General features: G+C 37.3%; 1 protein-coding gene across 1 annotated transcript in view; it reads right to left on the bottom strand.

Annotated features, from left to right (window-relative positions):
* Window positions 1-17,800, bottom strand: part of DOP1A (DOP1 leucine zipper like protein A) — a 49,137-nt gene extending 31,337 nt beyond the window's left edge. Inside the window, exons 1-13 of the mRNA XM_026038411.1 lie at window positions 17,609-17,800; window positions 16,139-16,320; window positions 14,050-14,220; window positions 13,193-13,382; window positions 12,559-12,657; window positions 11,407-11,506; window positions 8,612-8,721; window positions 6,835-6,943; window positions 5,230-5,350; window positions 4,344-4,463; window positions 1,323-1,437; window positions 902-931; window positions 264-497 (exon numbers count right to left, since the gene is read on the bottom strand). Coding sequence (XP_025894196.1) covers window positions 264-497; window positions 902-931; window positions 1,323-1,437; window positions 4,344-4,463; window positions 5,230-5,350; window positions 6,835-6,943; window positions 8,612-8,721; window positions 11,407-11,506; window positions 12,559-12,657; window positions 13,193-13,382; window positions 14,050-14,220; window positions 16,139-16,320; window positions 17,609-17,746 — 1,719 coding nt within the window. The 5' untranslated portion in view covers window positions 17,747-17,800. The remainder of the gene's footprint in view (window positions 1-263; window positions 498-901; window positions 932-1,322; window positions 1,438-4,343; window positions 4,464-5,229; window positions 5,351-6,834; window positions 6,944-8,611; window positions 8,722-11,406; window positions 11,507-12,558; window positions 12,658-13,192; window positions 13,383-14,049; window positions 14,221-16,138; window positions 16,321-17,608) is intronic.
* Window positions 17,801-20,627: the final 2,827 nt, after the last annotated feature.

Genomic DNA, 20,627 nt, shown 5'->3' on the forward strand with positions numbered 1-20,627 from the left:
AATATCCTTCTTCGGAGATCTTTAAAACCCGCAGCCCTGTGTCACGTGCTTTAGGTGACCCTGCGTGAGCTCTAGGGGTCCCTTCCAACCTTAAGCATTCTAGGGGTCCCTTCCAACCTTAAGCATTCTATGATTCTCTGATGATTTTATGATTAGTATCCTTATAGCCTTATAACTTTTTTTTCCTTCCCAAAGGGGGGGGGGGAACACATACACACAAAATGTATTTTTCCAAGATGCTGCAAGACACAACAACCAGTTACCTTTTTATTTTCCCATTCTTTGATGGAGCTGCTGTGTCCACTAGGGAGCTGCAGGACGCCGTCTGTACCCGCAGACAGCAGGGGAGGTTGAACCTTGCTCAGGATCTTCGAGCAGAGTCTGAGAGAATCAGTGAGCTCAGACAAGTGCAACGTATGAAGATGACTTGTCAACGCAGAAATCATTCTGAGCAACAGCTGAGGCAAATGTTCTGTTTGTATTTCAATATAAGTTTCCTAATAAAGAAATAGAAAAGTTCATGAATTATTGTACCAATTCCATCCTAAAAGTATTATGCATCATTTCTCTAACTGTATTCTAAATATCTGAAAAATGGAAAAAGAAAAAATAATCCAAACATCTGAGAATAAGAACTGCATGCTTTACTTCCAAAATTTTATGGAACTAACTTTATAGTTAAGAGAAATTTTTTCACTGGGTAATCAACAAATGTAAGTRTATCTAGCTTCCTCTAGAATTTAAAGTGTTGTTCTTTACACTATAAACACATTACAAAATGCAACAATAAGACAAAAGACTGCTACTCCAGTATTACTAAAATAATTGTAACATACAAGCTTAAGAATGAATAATACAAAAAATATTAAAAACTAAAGGGAAAACAGGCTGATTGCCATACCTGACACAGCACTCTCATACTTCTAGTAGGCTTTAAAATGAGAAAGCAAAGAATTGAGGAAAGGTATAGAAAAAACAGTCCCAACAGTCTTTGCTATATTAAGCAATGYCAACAAAGAAGATGCATCATATCGTGACGTTTAAAAGAGTTAGCCTTAAAACAAAGTGGCACATCTAAACTAGACCACAGAACTACAAAAGCTTATCCTGGGTAAAACAATACATGTTTCAGAGGAGAAAACACAATGAGGACAAACAAGATTTCAGATAAATGTATCATAAAAACATTTCTGTTTATACCCAACCACTTTATCAATTTATGGCAGTATCTTTTTGAGAACAAGATTTAAYAAAGTAGATAGGGTGTTTCTCTAGACTATCAATATATGGGATCCTAGTATTAGCAACAAAGAAATTCTTACCAAAGACACTATATCCAACAAAAAATCCACTAGCAAGCAGAAATTTGTCAGGGGTAACTCAGATTGCTCATTACCACCTCCAGGCCCAGTCCGAAGTCTGGCATGTAACGTCCTCCTGCAACAACCAAACAGGGTTTCACAAATCAACGTTTTGTTTGGTTGGGTTTATTAAACTCACTGTGTTTCTCTAAGCTAATGTAAAGCTACACATTTTCCTTATACACAAATGAATTGTCTCTCCTTTGAAAGTATTTTACTTGGCCCTATTGCTCCTCTTTCTGAAAGCATGTTGTCGGCAACGCTTTTGCTGTACACAACATTCACTCATTAAATTAGCAAAATCAGGCCACAGRAAATTGAGCTTGTGACTCCATCATATATCTGCTATCCCTAGCATAGGCACCAATAATAGCAGGCARGGATAATTTTCCTGGAAGCATGGTCATTTGGAAGAAATCAAACTCCAAGGCATTAAGCACTTGAAAGAATGGAAATTAAAAGGCTCGTGAAGCTCTGAAGTTGTGCAAGCTGGAAACAAAACAAGCTCTGTCCTCTTCAGCATCAATGGACTACATTGTTTTATTACTGACAAGAATCTGAGGAATTATACTGCTGTGCAGAGTTCCAAGGAATGCCAACACAGTGTGAAAACATGCTGTTATCTGGAGGCTTTGGAAACAAAAAAAAAAATATGAATACAGAATATTTTTATCTATCCAATTCACTCATTTTGCATATGTGGATGGAGGAGGGAAGGTGCTGGTCACATCTGGGAGGAGGGAAGGTGCTGGTCAGCAACAGTTAATTATGCTGATCTTTTCACAGTGTTTTGGAAGAGCTCATAAACATACTCTTTCCTGACTGAAAAAAAAGTTTATTTGAAATAGCAGAAGCAATGCAAAAACAAAGCCTGAAACAGTGACAGCAAGACTGTTTGTACTGCTTATAAGATGGAAGACAATGAAGGGAAGGAAGAAAAATAAATAAATAAATAAATAAATAATAATAATAATAATAATAATAATAAAAACTGTATCTGGTTATGAATCTAAATAAAAGGAAAAAAATGGCATTAGACTTATACCCCCACTAAATTGCTGTACCCTTCTAAGAATAGATAAGAGCAGACACATTTCCTCCTAAAACCAGTAGCCTCCTTTATAGTTCAGTGAAATGGGCCATTGGTGTAAATTATGTAACACTTGAAATCTTTTCAGAATTCTGTGCTGCTCCTCAGAGAGATCTATTTCATAAATTACTCATACATTTGTTCAGCTGTTATACCTTGCAAAGGAAGACTTAAATTAAACTTGCTGAGCTCTTCATCAAAGATAATYTTGGGAGAAGGCTCAGCTGCAGTGACTTAGTTCATATTTAGGTAAAAGAAATTCCTTTTTTTTATTTATTCCTTTTTAGTAGGGAAAATGTATGTGAAAAAGCCTAAGACTGTTGTGGGAARTGACAACTATTACTTCACATTCATATTAGATGCCATAAAGATAACTTATAAATTCAGAGTTTAAAATTGATGGTATATGTTTTCACTTAATAGCATATTCTATTCAACAAGAAAACAAAACAACTTCTATAGCACAGTAACTTATACAGATAGTCTCAGATTCCAGAATCTATCCATTAGAATCATTAATAATAAGGTAGACAAGTATACAGGTATACATTGAATTATTTATGGACAAATTCTCTCTTCTTCATTAGCTAGCAGCAGACTATTTACTTCATTTTAGGAATTCAGAATTGGTTCAAAACACGAAAGTTAAACAGATAATAGAAGTGTTGGAAGGCTGTTCCTCTATGCTAGCTTCCCATGCCAAGCAGGACCATGAACAACAGCAGATAAGGTGAGCTGCAGTTTTGTCTAGCGGAGTGCTGGAAGCTACAAAGCAGGTTGCACAGCCCTCCTGGGTAACCTGCTCCAGGGCCGTACTGTCCTGCCAGCAAAGCTCTTCTAGGAATCYGGCCTGGATCTCCTGAAGGGCTCAGTGCTGCCCCTTGCTCTGCCATGACCTTTGTGAACACCTTCAAGAAACCACAGAGTGCTACAGAAGTCCTTCCCCTGCTTGACTTYTGTCTGGCCTTTTTTGGTCTTTTGTCAGACCAAAACAAGCCCAGATCCCTCAAATGGTCCTGGCAGGTCTTAGGCTTCTGCTATCCTTTACCAGAGGACTCAACACTCTTCCTCAACTGAGATGCCCAAAGCTGGACAGTATATTCCACAAACCGCCTTAACATGACCAAGAGAAGGGGAAAAATAACTTTACCTGTGACCCACCTTCCCTCTGATGTAGCTCAGGATACCGTTTGCCTTATTTATGCCTTATTTGCCTTCTTTATGCCTAAATTTGCCTTATTTGCCTTATGTACAGCATAGTGTTGATTCATAGGCAGTCTAAATATCCTAATATATTACTAAGCTGTTCCTTAAGCAATGACAAAGCATCATTTTCTACAAATTTGTTTTGAAATTCCCGCATCATCTGTCCACTGGCACTACATCAAGCTCTGCTCTCGTGGTGCTCATCTTCCCCCCTTTAATGTTTCTAGTTCTCCCTTACTGACTACATTCCCTCCCTTAACTCTTTTTTTTGTCATGGCCTCCCAAACTTCTTCCTCAAACCAGCATGGCAAGATAAAACATACCCCACACCTCACTCTTGGAGAAGATGCCAGCCTGGACAGGTACACAGGAGTCATCACAGATGGRGCAAAGAAAACCAGACAAACAAGCTCTGAGGCCACTCTGAGTCTTCACCTAAGCAGGGGCACTAACTTGTGCCTCTTGTGTTCACCCACACGCTGATTTTATGAGAACACAGGCTGCTAAGAGCACGAATCATACTTGATTGATAATAATAACCAAGGGGTCAAAATAAAGGGATGAGAACCTTGAAGACTTACAGCTAGAATGATCACATCAAACTAATTTATTTTTTAACAAGAAGCTTATAACAGAAAAGCTAACTTCAATTTAYACATATGCAGTAATTAAGTATTAAAACCCACCTGCAACATTCTTCAAACCAACGAGCAATGTAATCCCACATATAATAAGGCTCAAAAGAATTAAAGAGAAGATTGGCAGTTTTAATCAGTTCTGCTGTTCTCTTATTTTCTCTCAGTTTGCTAAAAGAAAATAAAAAGAAGACTTCTATTACACTTTGTTTCTGATTTATGCAACTACACATCATTCTGAGCTTCCCCCCAGCTATTTGATGCTGATGAACCATCTCCCCCTCATCTCTTTGGTAGCTGCTGCCCTATTGCTCAGCAAACTGGCGGGTTCCTCACATCAATGTCTGAATAGTTGCCAGGTTTCTTGCCACGTTTCCTACCTATCCTCCCTTTACTGTTTGTCCTTTTTTACCACATGTTTTTCCTAGAGCTGTTTTCTCATGACTAATCTTATATTTATTATTTTTCCTCCCTTTGCACTTCCTTATTCTCCCTGCTTTTAGGATTCTCAGCACAAATCTTTAACAGTCTTTAATCCTTTATCTGGCTGTCCTGTAGCACTCCTCAATTCTACTCTACCGGAAAGCTCATCAGTCCGTACTGCTAAGTTCCTTCTCCTACCTTTTTTTTAATTTCATTAAAGAACAGAAATATCCAAAATGCTAAAGCTGATCTATAACACTGAGATACAGACCTGCAGCTGTACCAAGAGAACATTTCTGCCGTGAGGAAAGGGTAAAATGTATGCTAAAGCTCCGAAAAAGATATAGCCCTTTATATCTTTGTATCAAATGCATAGTTGCAATTAACATCAATGGAACCTGCATCACTGAAAATCATGGTCACAGTCCCACAGGCTACACAGTTGTGCCTTAAATACGGTATGCTTTCTGCTACTCTTCTTTTTTAAATAAAACACATTATACTCATTATCCACCTGCTTAGCTGTGTGTGGTCTTTGTTGAAAGAAGGTTCTGCCTGCAGCTCCAGTTCTGCTTTGCACTGTGTGTATAACGTTCGAAACACTTCAATCAACACATCCTCTAGGATGGCRGGCCCTAAGGAGAAACACCAGCAACAACAATCTTATGTGTTATGGCCCTGCAGCAGCCCACATCTGCGAACAAACTAAATCATTAACTTGGTTATTGAAACCATAAAATTCCATTTGTGCAACTTCATAAACTATCTTTACTTCAGAAGCCTTTTGCACTCCAAAAATACACAGGTAATTGCAGTATCTGGGGCATAAGCTTCTTCTTCTTCAAGTCGTATTCTTAAATACGACTACATGGTTTCCTAATGAAAGGAAATTTTCAACCAGCCAGCTTCAAATATCCCATCATAAAAGCTGGCTCGTGATGTTATCATTCAGAAAATTTACTCATATATTTAAATGAAAAAAAAATACAGCGTAAAATATTTTGAGCATCTACATTCTCATTAAACTGAGGTGAATTATCTTTAGTTCTGGACAGACCCTGCAGTATACTCCTTTAAATAATGTTCCCTTCAAATTTGAGCAAAATCCTAAATTTTAAGTGAAAAGGCTTGTTGCTAAATGAGCTCAAAGTGATTGTGTTTAAAACATCTTTCTCTTCCTGGTGCTTTCTCCTATCCTTGTAGGATTGCCTTCAGTTGGAGTGCTGTTGTTGGCTTAAGCAGAATTCCTATTACGTTACTCCATCTGAATTTTCCAGAAGAATCCTCAAAGCTCTACTTGTTTCATGAGATCTTGATTTGAATACTGAGAATGAAAATGTGACCCCCCCAAAAATTACATATTATTAGGAGGAAGTCAACTTCTTGTCAAGTATTTTGTTCTTTGCACTGCACTTTGCAAATCACTTACTTCCCAAATTTAACTTTTAGAACTCTTGGGGTTTTTTATGCTGTTGTTTTTGTGCCCCCGAGCCTTGGGACAGACTTGGGAAATGATTTTGCTATTTCCACTACTCCCAAAGCTGTGTTATTCCAACGAAAAAGGYAAGACATGTAGCTAATATTTTTTAACTATCTACTTTTGCCTCACAGTCCTTTGTGCTTATTTAAGCTAAACACTTTAAAAGGGGGCAAAGAAAATAAGAAAAAATCAAAACAAAGAGATGCTTTGTTAACAAAAAGATCTTCTAAAAAAAGCAACTATTCTGTTGTTAATATTTCTTATTTCTATGTGCATATTTGATTAATGAACAAACTCTTCCCAAAAGCAATGGCTGAAATTTGCAACAGTTAAAGCCACTGCTYCATTAAAGAAGTGGGAAAGATCCAAATAGAATTGCTTTCACGATGCAGGTACTTCCTCCAATGACTCCTGATTATTTCAGACTGACTCTGTTGAAGGGAGAAGTTGGATAAGGAAAAGTTAAAGACAGTGCTAAAACCTTAGCTTGGAAGATCTAGAAATCCAGCTTACCTGACAATACTAAGACTGGCATTAAGAACACAGCTTTTTCAATTTGTGCAATAAGAGAGAAAAATTCTGTCAACAGAATTATGCAAAATGAAGTCAAGACTCAAAAAAGTAATATAAAAAAAATACCTAGTTCAGGCTTATCCAGCAAACTTATAAGAATTCGAAAAGGTTTTAAGTCTTGCATTAATGTGCTTTCTTCTCCATGTCCATTAACTTGTAATATTCCAACCATTGCCTAAAAAGAGCAAAAGCATATCAGGAAAACTAAGAAAAAAAAACAGTTTTTGAAAAAAGCAGCATATAAAGGGTATATTCTTGGCAGAGGAGGGAATACATATATAAACATATATAGGGAAGTATATATAAACATATATAGGGAAGTAGGGAAAGCGCAATAACATACTGCAAATGGATTCAAAATGAAAAAAAAAATGAGAATTAAAAAAGACATTATCAATGATGAAGATATTGCCTAAGAAGGTAAGATGCAGAACTAAAGAGCTAAGTAAACAATAATCTGTCCCTGCAGGATATACCTTCCTAAAACAAATTGGCAAACTGAGTTCCTACACTGAAGCAGTATGCAGAACTAGCTGCAGAATTAAAAAAGAAAAAAGAAAAAAAGAAAAGAAAAACCCTGAACTGTTACAGATTAGTTTTGTGTCTGCAGATTGCATCACTAAGTGAAGCTAGTTCATTTATTTTACTGCTTCCAAAATGAACAGGACAAAAAAAAAGGAGAAGAGACAGGGAGAATGAGGCAGGAAAACAAGTTTGACCTTGTTATCTGCTACAAAGAGGGTAGTCTGTCAGTCAGTATCCTGAGAGAAACACCTTCTACACTTGAATGTGCCTTTGGAAGCAGAGAATTTTCAGTACATAATAAGATAAAGGAGAAGAAAATAACACATAAAAGGAGACAGCTAGAGAAAAAGAAAAGCAGAAAGAGGCACTATCTTTGCAGTCTTTCAAAAGACAGCAGACAGCTTTAGAAAGCACATAGTAATGTGCAGCAGAGCAGGCCAAAGCTTGTAATGCCCTTTTAATATTTTAAAACAAAGAATAACAAAATTATCCCCCTTCTGTTAAAAACGGTTGCTCTCTGTTCTACTGTAGCAGTAGAGGTGGCTGCCAAAAAGCAAATAGGGGAGATCACCTCTTCACTATTAAAGGACTATCATACAGAAAGACTCTAGTTGTATTAAAATCCCCAGAAAGAAAGCAGGAGCACAGGTTAATAACAAAGGCCTAGAGGAGGCTAAAAGCTCACGATCTCTCGTACAGAAGGTGTATGTGAAGCTGTATCTCGTTCAAGTCCCCAGGCTTAGGCAATGTCTGAACCTGCTGCCATGCAGGAGGCAGAACAGTGATAAGAAAAGCGTGAGAATGTCAAGAAAGTCCTTGATGCACCAGCCAATGGGAAACAGAAAACCTTCCCCCTGCCCAGAGCTGAGGAAGACCTTTCTTATTGAAAGGTTCTGGGTGGAGACTAGCTCATCTTTTTTTTTTTTTTTTCCCCCTTCCCAAAACATAGGAGAGTTTTCCAYATTTACAGAAGGAAATAGAAGAAAGCCTCTCCTCTCCAACTCTGCTTTTGCAAAATGACAGATCAGTGTGCTGGGCTCATAAACATTTATCTCCATACATGCTACATTCACTGTGGAAAAGGAGAGAGAGAAGTCTAATATTTGTCCTGGCTATACTATATTTTTGAAGAAACCCATCATCCTACATCTCTCACGTGTTTTTTATTGAGAAAGTGTTGGAACAGTGAGACAAATMCCACAGAAAAATAGAAATTATGCAGTCACATTGAAATAGCAAATTAAAGGATAAAGAAACAGCTACTTTGATCAACATTATTTATGAGGATCTATGCTTGAATAAAGTACTGTGGAGTTACCTGGACTAGCATTTCCTTAGAAAACGTGTTGAAATAGTAGGTGGCGTGTTCCTCGGGATTGCTGTGCCTTGTACTTCTAGGTCCTATAAGGGCACCATTGTTATCAAAGCCTTCAAGCAAACAAAAGACAAGGCATCTGAATACTCCTCTCTCAACAGAGCTGTTTGCCAATTTCTTTAAACTACAAAGCAACACACTAGCACTGGTAACTTACCAAGTTGAAGTCCATGTAATGTTGGCAAGAGAAAGATGATTTTATAGAGTTTAATATRGGAAACTAACTGATAGCATTTTCATTTAAGCATTTTGCACACAGAATTAGACAGTTTAACTGTTATGCAACACTACTAACCAGGGTTGTTTTTGATGCAGAGAAACAAGTCTTGAAAAACAAAGTATGAGCTACACAGTCCTAGAGTATCTACCAAAAATATGTTCCATAAAAATATTTCAATATCATTATTTCTATATAAATGAGAATATAAAGTTGAGTATTTCAAAAGTAAACAGATGATTACAAAACAAAACACTGACACTACTAACGTAAGACACTTCAACAGCATTATCAGTCACTTAGCATTTATATTCCACAAAAAGTACGTTTAGTATTCAAAATTACATGAAGACAGATGTTCATTTCAATTGTATTTTTCTTTCAGCAATATTTTTTYTTACTGTAGAAAAGCATAGAAAAGTAAGAGGCTAGTCACACTATTAGAGTTTGACAGAAGTGTTTTCCACAGTTTCTGTCCTGAAGTAACAAAAACAGAGGGAAAGCTGGAGAAGATGCACACCATTCAGCTGCAGCTTAAAGCAATTATTGGAAGCAACAGTTAAAAGCTAACTTGTATTTAAAAGAGATGCAAGGTGATTTTTTTAACAGAAGGTTAGTAAGACTGTTTCCAACTATAAAATGATAAGAACAGTTAACACCAGAATTAAGTAATATTGTGCACAAAATCAGATTTCAATCATGCAATATAACCAACTCTCCCATGTTTTACATTCTGAGTAGAATATCACTGTAAAGTAAAAGTAGCAGATATATGCACACATACATATACATCCTTTTTTATATATATACACACACACACACACATATATGCATATATATAAATATATATATATATACACACATCTATATATATCTCCAGAAAGTCTGACCTATTCAAGAGAAAACAGAGGCATTAGCTGTTCACAGAACAGGACCAAGATTCATCATTGTGAAACCAATTCCTGAAATTCCATTATCTTTAAGTGGAGTCTATGCTCATAAAAGGGCTGTAAAAGAAGATTCTGCAATTAAAGAAAGCCGCGTGATATTTTAATCCCATAAAACATCCGTTTCAATGGCAGCAAAAGATATATCTAACTCCTCAAAGATACTGAGATGAAMTCTTAGTGTAGTGTTTAATCCAAACATTATAGCCTTAATTTGGAAAATGTAGGTAAGCAACATGACAGTGTATGGTATTGCTTTTCTTTAAAATGCAAGTAATTTGCAATTCAATGCTTGAGCAGTGATAAAGGAACTCATTTGAGCTGAAGTTGGTATTCCTGGTTGTTTTATGAATTGTATTCATTTGGCAAGAAATAATGAGAGTTAACTGTGCAGCATTAAAAAAAAATCCCACATAATTCCAAGAGCAAAACTAAACAAGCCTGGCTTTTTTTTTTTTTTTCTCTCTCTTTTCTCCCATATTTATCCATCAAATTCTTGCAGCTTCTACAGCAACAAYTCCTATCCCCTCATCCCAAATGCTATTGCTGACTCCCTTGGTTCTTTCCATTCTCTCACATCCTCCACTTCCTCACTCCCTCTCCCCCATCCCTCACAGATCCTACTCCCTCATGCCTCATCCAGCAGCTGAGCACGATGCAGCACTGGCTGAGAGGGCTTTGGGGRGCCTCGAGACACGTGTGTATTGCTGGTGAGCTGCGAGGCCAGACAAAACAGATTAAAATTGAGCTTAAACCAGTCTTCCCCTCAGGTACAGAAACCCTTTGTGGTTTTGTAACACTGCAAGGGACTCCCATGATGGAGATTCTGGCTTCTCTCTTAGACCTGTCTGGAAGTTACTTGGAAGAGTAAAAGAACAGCTGGATATGATCATAGATCTTCTTTGCTTAGAAGTGTTGAATAAGAGTAATTATTCTCAACTTCTCATATCCTCTATGCAGAATCTTCTGGGTAGCTTTTATTCTCTACTATTCTTTTCTGAGCAGAGAATGTTTGAATATAAAAGACTAAATGATTATTTTATTTTTACTTCTAAAACATTTACTGAAACTTAAAGTTAAGGCTTGCATAATCAAACCTGCATCAATATAATATATACAACGTACTTCAATACAGTGCTTTATTTTCATCTTTTCTATACCATTATGTCCAAAAATGACACTTGAACTCTGTAACACCTTTTCTCTTTATTTTTCTTTTAAAGTTTCTAGAGAGAGAAGGGTTGCCTTTGAATGACTTTAAAGGTTGCCTTTGAATGACTGCTTGTGCAGGCCTTGTGGAGCAGGCTGCCCCCTGACTGTGGCCCACACTTGCTGCTATTGAAAAATGTACAGATAGTTTATGTAACAGGAAGGGGTTCTAGCACAGCACTTGCAATTGGTTATGTACAGAGACAGAGAAAGAGACAGGCTTCTTCCTTATGACGAGAAAACAAAACAAACAAACAAACAAAAAAACCCCAAGCATTTCATTTTTCCAAGAATCCTTCATCATATTATGAACACAAGAGCCTTCCTCCACTTTCAGACAACCATCAACTGCAGCACAAACCTACCTAGAAGCCAAGCATAAAGCCTTCGGTTGAGTGACATATCTCTGCGCAGTACTACATGGAGGGCTGCTGACAAAATTCTGATCATGTCTGGACGTGTTGCCTGAAGAAATTAGGGACATTACTTAAATTAACTATGAAAAATAATTCTTACTTGATGCTTCCAGCTCAAGGGACACTAGAAAAAGCAGTTAATTTAATGTTTCAGCATTTCCCAGTTCAGAATAGCTCAAGAGCACGTCTTGCTCTCAGGAAACTGGAATACATTTATTACTCAAAACCGACATTGTAATGGGGCATACTCTTTATAAACTACCAAGATGTCTAAATCATTTAACAGTTCATTTTTATTAGAAATTACTTCATTTTGCTTAAGAGGCAGATGTGCAAGAAATTCAACTAAAACACAGTTAAAAGAAAAAGAGATGAATAAACTTAAAATGGGTTATTGTTTTAAGTGTTATGTGTTAATACCACCTCCCAAAAAAGTTGCATCAATAAATTTCATCATTTTAACTCCTAAACAGAAATATTTCTAATAATCCCATATTTACCACTAGATGTGAACAAACCATCCCACAGGCAAAAGCAGGTTTTTCCCATAATCTTTAACAATGGTTAGAATAAGTTCTATGTATATAATTTTCCTCCAGGAATAGAACAACTCAGGGATCATTTTACAACAGAAAATGATCAGCAGCAAATGCAATCCAGGAAATTGATCTAGAAACTGTAGACCTGTCTTCCTCTATGATTGGGGATGACTAATCATTCCAAATCACTAATCATTTAAAATTTTCTAATATTCTGAATCATTTATGCTCTGCTAAATCAATTGACTTTCTCTGCTCTTTGAAGTGGGAATTTGCACATGAAGTAATTATTTGTTTTCTAATCAAATCAGAGCAAATTAAAAGCTTACATATAGCTACATGTCATATTTTATATTATGTTTATGTATATAGAAATATCAAGATAAAAGCAAATGGGCAAAGGTCATGAGATGAGAATTGCCAGATCTATGAGAGAAACTATTACAGAAGGCTTTATTCAAACCTGGAGCAAACTATGAACAAAGATTAACTAAATAYTGTTACTAAGAAATGGAATACATTAAGGAGTGTTTAAATTAATTCTTATACWTCAATAACCTACCTGACTCATGTGGAAAGGAAAACAAAAAAGGATAAGATCCAAAGTGCTCCTCTGAACTAACACACTGGAATCCTGCACGGATGTGCTTACTGCTTCCACCTGAAGTAAGAGAAAGCACAGAAGGATCTGCTGTATTGAGTTCGTAGATATAACTTAAATGCACACAAAATAAGAACATTTGCTTACAGACACAGTGAGGTATAGAAAGTCCAAGTCAATTCAAGATTTTAAATAATATTGTATTTTCTTGTTTTATTTCATTATTTCATCAGTAAAAAAAAAATGCAATTACCTTGAGCTATGCAAGAATATATTTGTACCTCTTCATAACACRAATGGATATATTTAAAAGATAAAAGAATTCACTACATATTTTTCAGAAAGTACAACAAACCTCAATCATTTTTACTAAATGTGTTAAATGGAGAGCCAATTTTACTCAAAACCCAAGCAGTTATGAAMCGTTAACAGAGCTCTGCAACACATTCATCATGCAGAGACAACAGTTTATCTGGAGCTCTATTTCTACTTCTTCAAAGGCCACGTTCGTAGATATGGAAAACATCTAACAGTCGCAGGAACCTTTGTAATTACATAATTACACCGTATCTTCATTGTTTGAATCAGACATTACCATCAATTCAATGTCACTGCCAATTATATAGAGCTGATCTTCCATGGAGAGCTTCCTGTTCAAGTGGGAGAGGACGTAAGTGATGCCAGGCAGCCGAACCGCGGGGCTGGTGAGGAGGCTGCCCCACAGGGCGCTGTAGAAGGCAGACTGGTCCACAGCGGCGGCCACCTTCTCCAGCAGCGTGTTTGTTCTGCACGACAAAAACAGCAACGATCCAGGGAGCAATGCAGCCAATGATCCTTCTCCCCAGAACCTTACAAATTACAGAATGGGCACTTGCCCTTGCAACTTTTGTTGCAGACAGATCCTAACTTCATTCTTCAGCGTGTCAAGATTCAACCCCAGCACCTCAGACAACCTTAGGCTTACTGGATGTGTAGAGATGCTACCTCCCATGCCAGACTGCCAGAAATATTCTATTAACCTATACAGACGGTGGATTACTGCTATATGGCTCTTTCATATATGGGTTAATAATAGCTTAGATACTTTAATGTATAAAAACTAATCGTGGAACTCTGGTTTGTGTATCTTTAATTCAATCGATACATCTATTTCAGATCAGAACACACATTTAGGGGACACCCACTGAAACATTCCTAACATGTTACATATCTCAATAACACACGCAATAATTGTTCTAAGTGATTTCAATTTCCTTTGGATGTTAGAAAACACTAATAGTTAATTTATCATAACTAATGCTGGAATCCTCCATTACAATGTTCAATTGCAATTTATATGCRTAGATGAATTTCACATACCTTTTTAAAAAAAAAGTAATCCATACAAGTGTGTAATGAAAAGTTGCAACAAAAAAATCAGTCATATTAACTTATAGCCATATCTATCCTTACCTTTCATAATACTCTGATCCCTCCTCTAAACCAGGCAGTATCCCAGTTAACAGCCCTTGCAGACCTGGTTTCAGTGTTTTCCCCAGTGGGAGATAATAAATCTCATAGAGGCTCAATAACGTTGGCTTGACCGACATAGCAGCATTTGCAAGGAGTGGAAATAGGCCAGAACTGTGAACAAAAAAGAATATCTTTATATCTCTCTCTTTTTTTTTTTTTTTAATTAAAGGAAGCTGCTCATGTGAAACAGTTTCAATCATATCGTTAAAAACTGTAACAGGCACATTCAGCATAGTTATAACTAGCAGAGTTTATCCTAGAATTTTGCACTGACACACACCACTATGCTTTTTGACTAATACAAATAAAATGTCTATTTGCTTCAGAAATTCTACCAGGAAATATATTYTCAACACAACAATAAACCTATTGCTTATGACGGACCATTTAAAAGATTAAAAAATGAAGGAGTATGAGGTTCCTGTGAAACTAAGTGCAAGTTCACGACAGTGACATATGTGACCAGGTAAATGAAGGCTGAAGGGGTCCTAGATATTAAGAACATTTTTGCTTTTGCAGCTAAATAGCATAAATTATTACAAACAGCATTAAGAATCAGAAAGATGTGAATAGATATTTTTCACTGAGGACTCTGCTTAGAAGACTCTGATACACAGAGAAAATGCATCAAAATTAAAAATGTTTGAACAAACTTCTTAAAATCTTAAAAAGAGCTTATTTTAATATGGTGTTATCCATGTCACAGAAACACAGCTTCTCATAGCACAACGGCATTTGTAAAACCTATTTTTGTTTTTATCTGCATAAAAGAAAAAGCGTGTTGCTACTGCCAAGCTGTTTTTCAGGAAAAAAAGGCTTCTGTTAGACAACTGACACACTATCCCTGCGTGCTAGCACCCATCCTTCAAGGCTTGGTGTTTAGAAATGCTCATTCTGCCTTTACCAAAAATCCTGGAATCGTTGCTRAAGCCATTACGTGAACACCCTGCTCTTCTCCTGGGCACGTACAGCAGCTCCTTCAGTAACATGAAAGTGTTTTTTATGGGAGCCTTTCTCCCTGTGCTCATACTCAGGGCTGCGGCAACCGCACCAGCAACCCCGGGAACGACACGAGCTCGGAGTTTGCAGACTCTTTTAGAGCATATTCAAGATAAAGAGCAGAACTGAAAGGAAGTACCTCAAGGATTTAATTGCAAATGCTTTGCCAATGCAAGACAGAATAGCTGAAGGTACAGCTTATTTCCAGGTATTAATACAGTATGTGCCTTAGTTACTTAAATCAGCATTTAGCTTTATTCCACTATTCCTCAAATTGATGACTTTAATCTCTAGGTTAGCATAAAGATTAAGGGCAATATGCATGGGTACATATTTGTATATAGTAATGTATATATAACCCCTCTTCTATGCCTGTATAATAACCTAAACCTCTTCCCCTTTCCCTCCCACTCTCCTAAGCAGAAATTTAAGAATCAAAATATTTCACTACACTTTCTTCTCCAGGTTATCCTTCTTTTTCATGACCATCAATTCCAAAGACTGACAATGAAAAAAAATCTGTTGTAATCCAACTTTCCAGCCAGACATACAATTAAGCTTCTTAGTTTTTTGCTTAGATTGTGTGGAAGATAAAGTTATCTGAGATAAATGACACACTTTTTTYCCAATAACATTTAAATCACAACAGAAAAAACAAATAATAACAAGTAATAATAAAAAATAATAATAACAATAACAATAACAAATAATGCAAATATATTGAAATAAGCATTAGCAGTGCAATTACTRTGCACACATGCACAAAACTATTTATTTCAATGAAAATAATAAATTCCAGGTTTCTGAAGTATAAAGAATTTGTTTTAAGAAAAGTTTTGGTGATCTGCCTATCTTTTGATACCCAGCATTCAGATGCAGAGTATTACACATGAGCCAGGAACACGAGGGAAAGAAAACACTTGATTCTTGCAGTGTAACTAAGCAGTAATTAGTAATTAATAATAAAATGCAGAAAGCCAAAAGCACCCCAGTTATGTACTTGGAATGGAGTTGCTTAACCTCCTTGTACCTGTATAGGAAAAGATCCTTTGCCAGACGCTTGGGCCCGATGATTTTGAAGATGATCTCATAGGTTTCCAGGGCCTTCCGATGAACGCCACCGGGCAGAGCGGGGTGAAGGCATTGCGCCAGGCGCTTGCCTATCGTCAGCTTTTTGGGCACTACCTGGTACTTTGCATTGTTCTGCAGCACCTGGTGGAAACCAAAATAAAAATCAATACGTGAAGGGAAGCAACACTAACGAGCTCTATGTTGAATGTGTATTTTACAAGAGCCTTCCCAAGCATGGTTGGTTAAGTTACAGCACAGGCACAAAGAAAGCATGACAAAAAGGTTGAAAGTGAACTGTGGAGCTTTTKGTTTGCAACCTCTTTCACTTGCACACCTGACACAGCTGTATTTGCCAAGGTGTTTAAAAACCTCCTTTGTAATGGGCTCCTCACTTAACGGCTCATCATTTTGTTTTATTAGTACTTCCATGCCATGACCATACTGTGGTTTACGAGAACAAAAATACTATCTCTAGTTGCCAAAATAAAATACCAGTAGCTCAAAAAGAATGGTTAAAGTTACCCCAAATATAACACATTGCCTGCAGTTTAAGAAACTGCAAGACAGCAAGCAAAGCTTCACAACTGCCTGAAATTGCGTAATTGCTTTGGAACTGGAACACGGAATTGCATTTACATCTTTAGGTTTTCATTTCTGAATAATAAATCCTTTTCCTTATATAATATACTGTAAAGAGAAGAGAAGAATCTGGCAGTTTATATATATATATATAAATATTTATATAATGTTATCACTGCTGATTTTCCACAAAGTTTAAACGGCAGCATGTAAGTGCTCCAGGTCTGTCATTCTCTGTGCCAGTTTCTGTAGAGCTTCATACTGGTGAGATGTGTGTATGCAAATAAAATTCTGATCCTGACTAGAGACACCCCCAAAAACCAACCAAAACTGAARAGAAGAGGATTTTTATGGATGTCAGGTCCTATATTTGTAAAATGCTATTAAAGATCATAATGATATTACACATTTCACATATTTACTGGTAATATAAATTAGAATGCTAAAATTTTGGGGTCAATCGTTATTTTCAGCTTCATTCTATACAGCACACCTTATATAAAACAGTTTGTTGACATTTATACTGATTCCTTCTTTCCATACTATTTCAGTATGATTATMATTTAAAGCAAGGAGATTAAAAGTAAATGTTAGTAACTGGAAAGGGAAAAAAAATCCTTAATTGTACTAAAAATTAAAAGAAACTTACCCCTTATGTTTACAACAGGTTCTACTGTAAGTCTTTAGGTCATTTGTTTCCAATTTGTTGGGTCAAACTGCTAATATCTTTCCCAGTAATATTAGACTGCTAGGACCTTTCCTTTCTGTATTATTACTTGAGTCCTCCAGTCTTTAAATGCAATGTGCCCAATTCCTGATACTTTTTCCCAAAGAGCCTGATAATGCCTACCTTGTTTAGCTTCCCAAGTGCTGATATTAAATCTGCCCATTCGCTGGAATATTCAAAGTTCTTCAGAGCTTTGTCAACTGCTGCTACATAGTTTCTATATTTGGAATCACTTAGTAGCTCCAGCTCTTCCGTGTTCATCCTCCCACAGAGACCCCACTAGAGACCAGCTTGCAATTCATGTACAACCATTACCTGTTCAAAAAGAAAAAAAAAATCTAATTGAAGGTGTATTATTAAAACAATTTCAGGGAGGGATCRAGGGATATTTTTTTCCCATGAAGGGTAATACAGAAACATTAAACTAAAATCAGGCTATTTATAGTAAATCATATACAGAAGCACAGGTGTTGTACACAAAGGGGGCCAAACTCTTCTCAGTGGTGGTCAGTGACAGGACAACGGGCAATGGGTACAAGCTGAAACCCAGGCAGTTCCATCTCCATGTGAAGAGGAACTTCTCTCCTGTGAGGGTGCCAGAGCCCTGGCACAGGCTGCCCAGGGAGGCTGTGGAGTCTCCTTCTCTGGRGATCTTCCCAACCCGCCTGGATGCCGCCTTGTGTCCCGTGCTCTGGGTGTCCCTGCTGGAGTAGGGAGGCTGGACTAGATGATCTCTAGAGGTCCCTTCCAACCTCAACCATTCTAGGATCCTGTGAAATATAAAATACATGTCCCATGCATTTCTAATTTTGTCCTGTAAAATAACATTGGAAAAACCACTCCCCATCCCAACTCTGCTTATTCTATGTAGTGCAGCAAGTCTGAAGACATCTTAACATTCAACAGCTAACACAGTCCTGATACAAATCAGTAGACACAAATTATTGTTTTTTTTTTTTTTTTTCTTTCCCCTGGGTCATTAATAAAACAACCCACCTGCCCACAAATGAGCATTTCTGAAAAACAGAAGTCCATCTTCCTGAATCACTTCCAGGTGGAAGGGAAGAGGATACATGCAAGAGAGCTGCACAATACTCCACATTACCTTCAGGCCTCAACAGTTCTTTTACAGGATCTGCTGTTCCTAGTCAGCAGTACAAATCAGCTTGGCTTCAATATTATAACATTAACCACACACACCAGAAGAATAAGTTTAATAGTGTTCTATATTCAGTGGCTTTTGCAATTTGTTCTATACATTTTCATGCTACCATTCCAGTTCCAGAAACACAATCTCATGCTTTTATAGGGTACCTGCTTATTAAATTTAACCAAAAAGAAGTGTTCCTAAAKCTATTTCAACCCCAGACAACTACAATCCAGAGAGGGAAATTCTACTGGAACAGAGGCTTTTGTACCCCCTGTAGCAGGAAACTTTGGGGAGTTTTATCTGACAGGAAGCCTCAAGGAAAAATATCACACTCAGCAAACTCTGTTGTCTTCTGGCTGGAAAAAAAAAGGAAAACTGGAAGAAAACTGTGCGCACAACTGTGGCCTGAAGCGTGGTGGTCAAACGAAAGGGTAGGTGTAATGACAGAGAAACTGTACTCAGCAGAGTGACTGTCTAGCAGGCAGGAGAAACATCATTCTGTAACACAGCAGCTCGAGATCTTCTACAGGGAGCAGAGAACGAGCCTCATCCATTCCCCTTCCCTGTGAGAACTAACGTGATAAAACAGTGAGAATATCTGAAAAGACAAATGTCTATGAAATAACAGAGCAGAGAAATTAATGGAGATAGAAAGTGACACTCCCACTTCTCACTGTTCTTAATGAACTGAAGACATTTATCTTCAAACTCTGTTAAGGAATATGTTTAAATGTTTCTGGAATAGTCAGAAAAGACTAAGAATTATACTTGCAATATTTCAGGCAACAAACACACTCCAGTTGTGTAAGATGCATCAGAAAATATAGACACCTTTTATCATGTATCATCAATTGTAAATATTTCRTATGACATCTAAAAATTCTTATTTACTTAACTTATACTGTATCCAGCTATGCCTTCAAAGAGGATTCTATCCCAAATGGCAATGAAGCTGCTGAATAGAAACTTGACCTGCAGGTCTCATCAGGAGTCCTCACTGATAGAACATCACAAAACCCTGCCTCCCGGTACTGACAGTCACCTGAAGGCCGATCCTTGCTATGTTCTTAGGTCAACCCAAAAGCCAACAAACACGACCACTGCCAGCCCTGTTTCACCTCTTCAGTGCTGTAGGAGTTAAGAGGAACACAACTCTACCCAACACCACCACCAGTGGGGTTTCCACCGGTGAGACCATAGGGCCCGGGCAGCCGTGAGTGACCTCTGAGTCCTCGCTCACCACTGACCTTCTGGCAACTCCAAAGCCTCCAGCGCCCAACTCCGCTACTAGGCAAGCGGGCACTGGGAGGTACCAAACGGGCCTGCTCTTTTCTCCTGTCCCCCTCAAAAAAACGAAGTTCTTCATCATCCATTTCCTTATTCTTTTTATTACCTTCTTACTGCTCTTGTTCTACTTTTTCAGATTAAAAAGGAAAGTCACAGAAGAAAAGAAACAGGAAAATAAGTATATATGTATTTTTTAAAAAAAGAAGAAAAAGTAGGATTGTGGGAGTTAATTAAAGGGGCAAGAATTATAAATCTTTTGCACCCGTGATCCTGCTGGCTGACTCAGAACAACAGCCTGTCCTTGAGGCAGAACAGAAATGGAAAGTATTATTTAAAAGKATATCCGGAGTGACAAATCAAAAGAGCTCATGATATCCCACTGGAATAAACAGTTTATATATTACTTTTTACTTAAAAGTTTATTTCATGCAGTTTCACGTCATAATAACTATCTTTGCTTTGGATTAAGTTCAGAAAAAAATCAGCTTTGCTTTGAGAAGCCCTAGGATGCCAACAGATTTCTCCAAGAGAAAGCTGCACAACTGCTCTCCAAAAGCAAAATGGAATATTAACACTAGAAAAAAAAGAAAGGAGCGACACAGAACAAGAAGAGGCAGCAGMACAAGTCTCAGTTTTCCAAGCACAAAGGGTGGAGTAAAAGCTTAACACAGCGGATAATTCTTTTTGAGTGAAGAAAGCGTCAGC

The sequence above is a fragment of the Nothoprocta perdicaria genome, unplaced genomic scaffold (assembly GCF_003342845.1).
Source record: "Nothoprocta perdicaria isolate Ctin4 unplaced genomic scaffold, notPer1 scaffold_21, whole genome shotgun sequence".
Classification (NCBI taxonomy): domain Eukaryota; kingdom Metazoa; phylum Chordata; class Aves; order Tinamiformes; family Tinamidae; genus Nothoprocta; species Nothoprocta perdicaria.